The sequence below is a fragment of the Pinus tabuliformis genome, chromosome X, assembly GCF_031772625.1.
Source record: "Pinus tabuliformis cultivar Carrire ecotype Pingquan chromosome X, CPIR1, whole genome shotgun sequence".
NCBI classification, from domain to species: Eukaryota; Viridiplantae; Streptophyta; class Pinopsida; order Pinales; family Pinaceae; genus Pinus; species Pinus tabuliformis.
Genome location: NC_142308.1, coordinates 463160356 through 463170036, shown reverse-complemented (window position 1 = coordinate 463170036; position 9681 = coordinate 463160356). Strand labels below are relative to the sequence as shown.

Genomic DNA, 9681 nt, shown 5'->3' with positions numbered 1-9681 from the left:
TAAATCACTATTTAATAATTATTTTGAATTCACACTTTTCTTAATCCTTGAAAAGTGATTAATAAATCATTTTATTTGTTCATTACTTCAACCTTTTTCTAAATAAATATATCTGACAATTTTAAATATCTTTTCCCTCTCCAAAAAATATAACAAAGTATTCCTAATGATTAAATCTTGATTTCATCAATAATATCTTATTGTTTTCCAATTTTTAATTTACCCCAATATTTTTTTATAAATAAAGGGTTTTCCATTCATTCTTCACCATGATCACTATTATCGTCCCCACTAATGTCTTCTCACATTTGAGCTCCCACTTGAGTTCTACCTTGCTTTTGGGTTTTATGCATTTTGAGAGAGAGAAACAGATCACTGAACCACAAGGACATCAAAGGACCCATCCCATAGAAGGGAATTTGGAGATCCTTGTTATAAACCTCCTTCACCAGGTGTTTTCTAATAAAATATTATTTATTTAAAGTCTTCTTCAATTGGGTTATTGCATCATTTATTTCTTGTTGTTCTATGCTTTGGATTACATATGGTATTTTTGCTGCAGGCTCATTCTCTCTGATTTTTTCAAATATGAAGCATAAAAAGTAATATTTTGTAGTTAGGGTCATTTGTCACTGGCGACTTAAGTGAAGCATTTTTGGTACACCTTTCTGAAATATTTACACTAACAAATGGTGACTCCACTCAGTCTTTAGCTTCATAGTCATCAACAAATGATGATTTCCCTAGTGTAGTAATGCAAATCCTTGGTGACTATCATGAGCTTGGTTTACAACATCATGCTAATACTTGAAACACTACACCTTAATAATTCAACATGCATAGATTAATCCCACTTGGGCATGAGGGCCAAACAATTTGCGTAGTTATATGTAGGATCAGTGGGATAGGCTTCCAATAATACCCATCGATTGCTTACATTAAGACATAAAATTTGACATATTAGGTACATTGAAATCCTTTACCATCCTATGGTCCAAATGCAGAGTGCGTCACAAACCTAATTCAGAGGGGATTAGGCTAGGTTATCGTGTGACCGATTCTCCTTGGGGCAACCGAACCTGTGGCAAGAAATCCCATGCAGTGGTTGATCACCAAGAAGCTAAAGATGTGACCATCCCTGTGGGATGAAGGTAACTGTACTGACCAATCATAGGAAAAGGATTGGTTGTGGGCAACAGTTAGTTCTCTACCCCACCTTTCTCTAGATAACTCTTCTTGCTGGGACCAAGTTCCGTCAAGTATGAAGTCTTTTGGAAGGTCATCTGAAACAATAGATTTAGAACTTGTTTGAGGATTTAGATCACCTATAGGCTAGAGGTTATTTTTCTTTGATAGGATCCATTTTCTTGAATTAGAGTAACATATTAATATAGTTAGTTTACACTTGGCACCATTGCACTAGGTGTTTGCTTGTTGTTTGTTGATATTCTTCTCCTATCATCCATTTTTAGTCTATTGAGTTATCTTTGTCTTGACATCATTGCGCCCCTTAGGAATTTGTCATGGAGACTTCATGGCGTTTTCCCCTAGTTTCCTTTAGGACATCTTACTCCTCCTCATCGAGTTAGAGTTCATTCTCCTAGTCCTCCATTGAGTCCTCATTCTGACACTAGTTCTTCCTATTCTTCGAGTTCTTCTGATTCTTCCAATGTGGGTGCGGAAAACCAAGGTAACCCCACAAGCGGAACCTCTACCTGTATGGTTTTTAATCATCAATTTCTTCCCTTTATGGTTGGTTTGAGCCTCCCTGATTTTAGCCAGCTCAATAACGATCCTCTTCTCCATGACCCGAGTTGGCCTCCTATGCCTACCAAACTTCCTTCTAACATCCCCAATTTCGAAGGAAATCTTGAAGAAGATCCCACAAATCATGTTCGATATTTTCATATGTGTTGTTCATCCAATTCCATCACTGAAGACTCCATTCATCTTCATCTATTCCAATTCACCTTTACAAGAGATGCTCCAAAGTGGTATGTGGACCAACTGCATGCCACCCATTCCACCTTCGCAGCTCTAGCCAAATATTTTTTGTCATACTTCTAGTTACCCCTATGATATCACACTGGTAATGAACTCATGACCTCTTTCCATCAATCTTCTGCCATGCACCTATCTAACCATGAATGGCGTAGAAGGAGGAGCATATGTAGGGCTCCTGAATTTGAAGATCATGTTTATATGGATTGGTTCCATAGATCACTTTTGGCCCACATTGGTAAAGATGTTGCCTCCCACTTCCCCGAGTTTGAGGAAGAAGTGCTCAAGTAGCTTTGAAATGTGATTTGATCTATGCACAATAATGATATGTTTATATTGTCCTTCCCGATCTGCCTTGGCGTGGTGCTGCTAATGCATTGTGGGAATCTCATGCTTGGATCTATGTCACACCTTCAACCTCCACCATATCCTTAGCCTCATATGAGTGATAGTCAACCCAGCAGGGACCAGTTCCACTTACACCTATCCCCTTCCTACTCCTTCCCATGGAAACCCTTACCAAGGTTCAAGCATGCCATATGCATATCCCCATCCGCATGAGTCGATGCTAGGGCCCATTGTAGCTTCACCTAGTTATCCCGGTTATCCCAATGTTGTCACCAATTCCTTCTATCCTTATGCACTTCCTAGAACTCCAGCCTCTCAGAACCAGTGCCCCAACCTCCCATGCCACAAAAACAACCACCTCTTCAAGGTCAATTGTATGCTAAGCCCAATGAAACCCATCCCCCAACCCGAAGCAAAAGAATAAGGGGAAGGGTAATTAACATTGCAAGAAGTTGAAATAACATTCCAGGAAGTTCAAGTTGATTTTATCAAATTTTCACTCTATTATATCCAATGGCTTTGTGGTGAGTGTAATGGTAGTGATGATCCTTCATATGAAGGCAATTTTTTTTTTATCTAAATGATCATGTATGTATATTTAGAAACCCTTTATAAATTCGAAGTTGCTGTAATTACGTGAGTCCTGTTTTGAAATGTACATAGCAAAGGAATTGAAAGAAATAGTGAAATCTCCACCATGTGGATATAATTAAACGTAAGTTCATAGAAACTTTGCAAATATGACTCCAAATGTAAGTGTGAGATGGAATTGAAAGAAATACTGAAATCTCCACCATGTGTATATAATTAAACGTAAGTTCATAGAAACTTTGCAAATATGACTGCAAATATAAGTGTGAGATTACATGAAACTGACGGACTGTAAATTGGATCCACCGACTTGTAGGTCAAACCATTTTTTACTACAACTAATAGGTGAAGGTAAAGATGGAGATCACCTTCATCCTGCCAGAAGAAAGCAAAGAAAAAACAGATGCAAAGAGCGCAAATTTTATATGTGCAGAAGCATATAGAGAAATTACGACCTTATAGGAGGATATTGTTACTGAGCAGTGGAACAATATGGCAATATGACGGGAGTATAAAATTCTGCAGCTACTAAAACGAAGATCCGAACTGTGCCAAATAGGCGAGGCAACCGACGAATGGAGCATTGATATAAGTGGTGGGTTCAGAGTGCGCATAGTCGTTGCGCTCGTCAGAAAAGCGGTCATTGTTGTCGGGTCCTCCAACTACAGCACCAACAAGAATGTTTGGGTTGGGACCGTTGCTATACAACGACTGGAAGCCATCGTTGCAGGAAATCTTTTGGGGATGGTGGTATATGGAAGGCAACGACGAACCCTTGTGATGTATACGTTCTGGAAACTTGGCGCCGTAGCCCACCATGTATGACATTCCAAGAGGGTTGTCTCCCAGTATATAGTCCACCTGTTAAGAAATATAATTTAGAAGATAACGATCACGAGTACGCCTAAGAGCACCGTCTGCGCCCCAAAGGCACAGAAAAACACTACTCAGCGATTGTACCTGTCTTTTCGCAAGAGTACGTATCCGGGTTGGAGTAGCTATGATGTTCCCGCATCTCACCACTTGGTTGGAAACGCTCAAGTATTTTGCATAAGTAAAAAGCAGGAAAGTTGTGGACGTCACATATTGCAAGTTACTATCACTCATGTCGAAGAGCAGCCCCCCTGCAAAATCTCAAATCAAATAAGTTAGCCTAGACTTTAATCATCGGCTAAACAAAACAAATATAGTACGCTCACCCCCGGCTAGATAAAACTATAAAATTTATAAAGTCAGTATTGTGGATTCTCATGAAGATTAACCTGGTGTGTACTGCGCCTGAGAGGATGGTGTTCCGGGCAAGAGAGAGCAAATGAAGTTGTCAGCATGGCCCTTGTATTCCTCAAGGGACTTGGAATTTTCTGACAGAACTTCCTGCACACCGAAGGCAACATTTGGGGTGAACAACAACATTGCTGAAACAGATATAATGATGCGTGCTTAATCCAATATAGTTAGGAGCATGACTGTAGTTTGGTGCATATTTTAACCTTGGCCAAAAGAACTCTGGTTCCTGCATGCTTTTCGTCCCAGCTCAATAAATTGACGTTGTCGTCCGCGCCAAAAGTCTGGCCATTTGATTGGATGTAGGTGAGATATGATGCACTCCCTGACGCTTTTTGCAACCATGCTGCTCCCCACAGTAATTCGTCCTGCAAGCAAAAGTTTACGATGTCGTGAGGATCATATTATTATTCTCTATTACTTCATATATATTGTCGATAGATAGAGGGAGCACTCACATGATATCCCGAGTAAGAGCAATAGAATGGGCACACTTCGGACTGGAGGGAGTCACTGTAAGCGCCTCTGTGTTTATCCGCGAAATCAAATACCTTGTCTCAACAAACAACAAAGACGGTGAGGTGAATGAAAAGATGAGACTTTGAGCTCTTTCAATCGTTGTTATTATACCTGCGTTGCAGTTTGAAGGAGAAGCTGAGAATAAGTACGGTCCGTTGTGCTGAATACCAATGACGCAGCTGCAAGAGCTGCAGCCGTTTCTGCGGCAACGTCAGAGCCTGGATGTTCAGCATCTATTTTATAGACATTGCGAGGTGTGTCCATGTCTTCGGGCCTCTCCCAGCACTTGTGATCCATGCTCGGATCGGCTACCTGTACTTTTATTCACCATTCATCATGTATCAATATGTGTATATCCATGATTCCATATTACATTCTGCAGTGTCTGTCAATATCTACATGATTCCATAGTACATGCTACAAATATATTCCATAGTACGTGCTACATGACTCCTTTCTATGTATGTTTGTACCGTAAAAAGAATATATGCATTACCTGCACGTAAAGAACACCGGGATGTGCAGCGGCTTTAAGTAGGTAATCTGTGGCCCAACGGATGGCAGTTTTTGCATGGTCGAGGTCATCTCCCATGTACTCTCCGAATTCCAAAACGCTCCATGACAGCATGGTAGTCGTGAAAGCCATTGGCAAACCGAACTTCACATTGTCTCCTGCGTCGTAATATCCTCCCGTCAAATCCACCTGCAATGCAATTTAATATGAAATCAAATGTTAAACGAGGAAACCATCAATAGAGCTCATCCAGATGCCAATATTGAATCCAGATTAGAAAACTGTTCAATGCGTGCAGGTGAAGGGATGACTGAATATACGTTTACTGCAGATCCATCCGAACGGGCGGAATCACCTCGCCATCTCATCCGCTGGTTCGGAGGAAGCTTGCCAGATCTCTGACCTTCGAAGAAAAGAATGGATTTGGTGAGAGCATCTTTATAGTTCTGAGACATAGAGGATGCACGTCCCCCATAATATGTATAATGTGCGGCGGCTTCTACTGGTGTCGCCATTGCCATCCATAGTAAACCTAAAATGAATGCTAGCAAAGAAGATGCGCAAGCTTCACTCCCCAGCTCCATTTCTCAAGTAACTACAACAGCCACAATGTCAAATGGGTTGCTTCTTTGCTACACATGGGCAGTTATGCAGCGGGAAGGAAGAGAGGTGAATTTATAGAAATTTGAATCAATAAAGTTCAAGGATGGACGATAAAGTCACTCCGCATATCAAGGAGCAGCGGGAATGTAAATAGGGCCACCCATTGACAAACAATTCCACCGTACGGTCTTTTTCTTTCGAAACGGCGGCGGCACGGTACACCACACTCCCGGAAATTCAGAAAATGTGGCGCTCATCTTGGAAATCTTGCGAAAAAGCCGTAGCTAAGTAAATATAACCGATTGGACAAATGCACTAAGGCGAAGATTGTTCTTTGTTCTTTGGGAGCGGTCAAAGGAATTGAAGGTCAGATGATAAGCAGTAATTTACGGAATTGAAGGTCAGATGATGAGCAGTAATTTACGGAATTATAGCTTGAAAGTGGGAGACAGTAATGACGTTTGTACGTGCACATGGCGATATTGTTTCATTGTCAAGCTCATGTTGTGACTTCTAGACGGCGATTCCTATTTCCACCAAAATATTTTAATTAATGCCCCTGACATGGGGAACGATAAAGAAATATAACGCGCCCGGTCATGACTGGAGGGGACCAAAAAAATATTTTAATTAATGCCCCTGACATGGGGAACGATAAAGAAATATAACGCGCCCGGTCATGACTGGAGGGGACCAAAAAAACAGGCGAGCGTTATATTTCTTTATCTTCCCCATGTCAGGGGCATTAATTAAAATATTGCGGTGAAAATAGGAATTTCCGTGACTTCTATACATAACTAAATATCAACTAAATATCAACTATATGCGGAGTAGGACAGCGCCATGCTTGTCTAGCGCACACATGAAACATGATGGATGCGGTGACGCACAAAGGATGAAAAATGAATTGAAGGCCAGATGATAAGGACGGGTTTAAACGACACTTGAGCAGTAATTTAGGAAATTATAGCGTGAAAGTGGGAGACAGTAATGAAGATAATCAGAGAATTTTAGGGCAAAAGAAAGGATGGAGACATAAAAAAACGTGGGACGTTCGTAGTTTGTATCGCCCGTGCACATGGCTATCAACTATATGCGAAGTAGGACTGCACCATGCTTGTCTTGTCTTTAGAGCAGGAATGGCGCACACAGATTTCCATACATCACAGGATCGTGATAGGTTCAAAGCATTTTCGCAAATCCAAAAGCAAAGATTTAATCAAACTTAATGAGAGGATATTGTAAAAACTTCGCAATAGATAGATTGTAAAAATTAATGCAAAAATAGTTGGTTCATTATTTGATGTTATTGTTGAAATAGCATTATAGATGTATCTGTAACTTTTTAAAGATCAATTGATCCGTTAAAGAGCACTTTGAATAACGCAATACTTATTTAATTAATAATGTTAATTTGAGCTAAATAGATTAGTTGTTAGATATTATTTTTTTGATAACCAGGACTTTCGGTGAGGTCACCCATTAGATATCATTTTTTTGATAACCAGGACTTCCCGTGAGGTCACCCATTCGAGATCCTCTCTGGCTCAAGCGCCCTTAAATGTGGAGTTTTCCCACAATCAAACCCGCTTAGCTTGCTACCCCATTTGCAAAACCTTAGTAAGTATTGTGCCTCATAGACCATTCAAGTAGATTTCCCTTCACTCTTTTTTAATTAAAACACTTATATGGTCAACATTTAAAAGAAAACAATCTAAAATATAATTAAATTATGATTTATTTTAAACTATAATAATTAATATAATTAATATATATGTATGTATATTTTAAGTTTTTAACCATAAAGATTTTCCTCCATTTTATTATAGAACTTTTAAATTTTTAAATAGACTTTGTTATAATATTACTGATAGACATTACTATAAATAAATATTATGGTTTACTAATATCATATATCCAAAAAATCATAACCCATATTTATATGATGTTTTTTCAATTAATTTATTTAACTAAAAGAGAAGACATAACACAAATAATTTTAAAATATATCTCAAATTTTGATTTATGACTACTACTAAGAATGTTCTAAAATACACTTTGAAGATTAAATCTCTACCATCCACCTAATAATTATTGATAATTAAACTAAAATTCTAAAATTCATATTTCAAAATATAAACACCTATCCACTTAATTATTACACCAAGCTCTATTCTTATTATATAACAATTATTTATTTGTCAACCCCAATACAACAATTAAAAATATTTATCTATTTTTAATCCCCTTGTAATCAATAAATGATTTCTATTAGACTTGTTATATATATATATATATATATATATATATAATCATGGACATTCACCGCCACTTTATCATGTACATTGTTAAGTTTTAAATACGCTATGATACAATACTATGGGTCAAATTGATTGAGTTAAAATGGGTGGGTGTCTGAGAAGAAAAGAGGAGGAATGAGAAAGAGTAATTGAGAGTCAAAGTGTCAGAGAGATTTGGAAGAGGGTTCAGAAGCGAGAGAGGGTGGAGATGGGTTTAGAGGTGGGTTAGAGAGAGAGAGACAGAGATTTTTGCGAGATATAAGGAGGAAGGTAGAGAAAGAGCTGGATGGGGGATATTGTGAAGGAGGTATTAAATGAGGGATGGAGGGACGGATAGAGATAGAGTGGAGAGAGTGAGTGATTTAGTTGTTGTGGGGGTGGGAAAGAGAATGAGAGAGAGAGAGGGGAAGAGCGAGAGTTAAATAGGTGACAAGGTGGGATGCGAAAACAATGATAGAGGCATAGGGAGTGAGGGAGAGTAGAGAGTACGATAGAGGGAGGGAGATAGAGATACAATTAGAAGGAAGAAAGAATAGGTGAGGGAGACAGGGAGCGGGGGAGAAACAAAGGGATGAAAGGATAGATAGAGAAGGAAGAATATATATATATATATATATATATATATATATATATATATATATATCCACAGAGAGAGAGAGAGAGAGAGAGAGAGAGAGAGAGAGAGAGAGAGAGGAGAGAGAGAGAGAGAGAGAGAGGGAAATGGGGAAGTGATAGAGAAAGAGAGGGATGGAGAGAGAGACAAGGTTAAAAAAAAGTCATTATGAAGTAGGGATTGAAGGAGCAAAGGGGGTATGGAGAAAGAGAGGAAGGGAAATAGACAAGAAGGTGGTAGAGAAGGAGGGAGGTATAGAAGGGGAGAGGGTGAGTGATGGATACAAAGCTTGAGTAGGGAGAGAGGGGGAGATAGAGGGAGGAAGATAGAGATGTTGAATTTTATAGCTATGATTGATCTTCATAATTTATATTTTTATGCCTTGAAATGTATAATGTAATTGTAAGACTATTCTTCATGTCATTTCATTGATTAGCCCTTGAAACATTTATTATAAGATATGTTCCTCATGTCAAATTTAAAAGATAAAATTTTGTAATTTGAATTTTGAATATTTTGTTCGAAACTAGTCAAGTTGGCCCTCCATGAAGTCATGTCAGAACTAGTGAAGAGACACACCCATTTAGATAGGCAAATCACTATATAAAGATAATTTGATGTCCTCCTCAATGAATCATTCGACCACACACAAGACAAGATAATTATTGGGAATCCAAGAGAAGAAGAAGTAGGATAAAGAAGGAAAGGAAGGACAAATTCATCTCTAGCATCTATCTATTTCTTTATTGACCTCACCGGTGTGAATTTCTGGGAAATTTCTGGGCATCCTATTTGGGCATGTGAAAATTGTAGATAGGTCAAAATTTTTGGGAGGCCGGGTTTATGCGCATATTCTAGGAGGCTGAAATTCAACCTACGTAGATCAGTGAGGGCCGAAGTTTTAAGGG

The 9681-nt window shown here is 38.8% G+C and overlaps 1 protein-coding gene across 1 annotated transcript; it reads right to left on the bottom strand.

Moving 5' to 3' along the window:
• Positions 1-3128: 3128 nt before the first annotated feature.
• Positions 3129-5890, bottom strand: LOC149140635 (endoglucanase 1-like). Its single transcript, XM_089453132.1, has 8 exons — positions 5578-5890; positions 5240-5446; positions 4855-5055; positions 4683-4775; positions 4431-4592; positions 4203-4314; positions 3901-4064; positions 3129-3801 (listed from the first exon to the last, which is right to left on the bottom strand). The coding sequence occupies exons 1-8, from the start codon at positions 5839-5841 to the stop codon at positions 3469-3471; spliced, it is 1536 nt and encodes a 511-aa protein (XP_089309258.1). The 5' UTR covers positions 5842-5890; the 3' UTR covers positions 3129-3468.
• Between the last annotated feature and the right edge of the window lie 3791 nt (positions 5891-9681).

Coding starts and splice junctions, on each gene's coding strand:
- LOC149140635 (XM_089453132.1), bottom strand. CDS start 5,841: ATGGAGCTGGGGAGTGAAGCTTGCGCATCTTCTTTGCTAGCATTCATT. Junction 5,056..5,239: donor CCGGTGTTCTTTACGTGCAG/GTAATGCATATA, acceptor ATAAAAGTACAG/GTAGCCGATCCGAGCATGGA. Junction 4,593..4,682: donor GCTCTTACTCGGGATATCAT/GTGAGTGCTCCC, acceptor TTTTGCTTGCAG/GACGAATTACTGTGGGGAGC.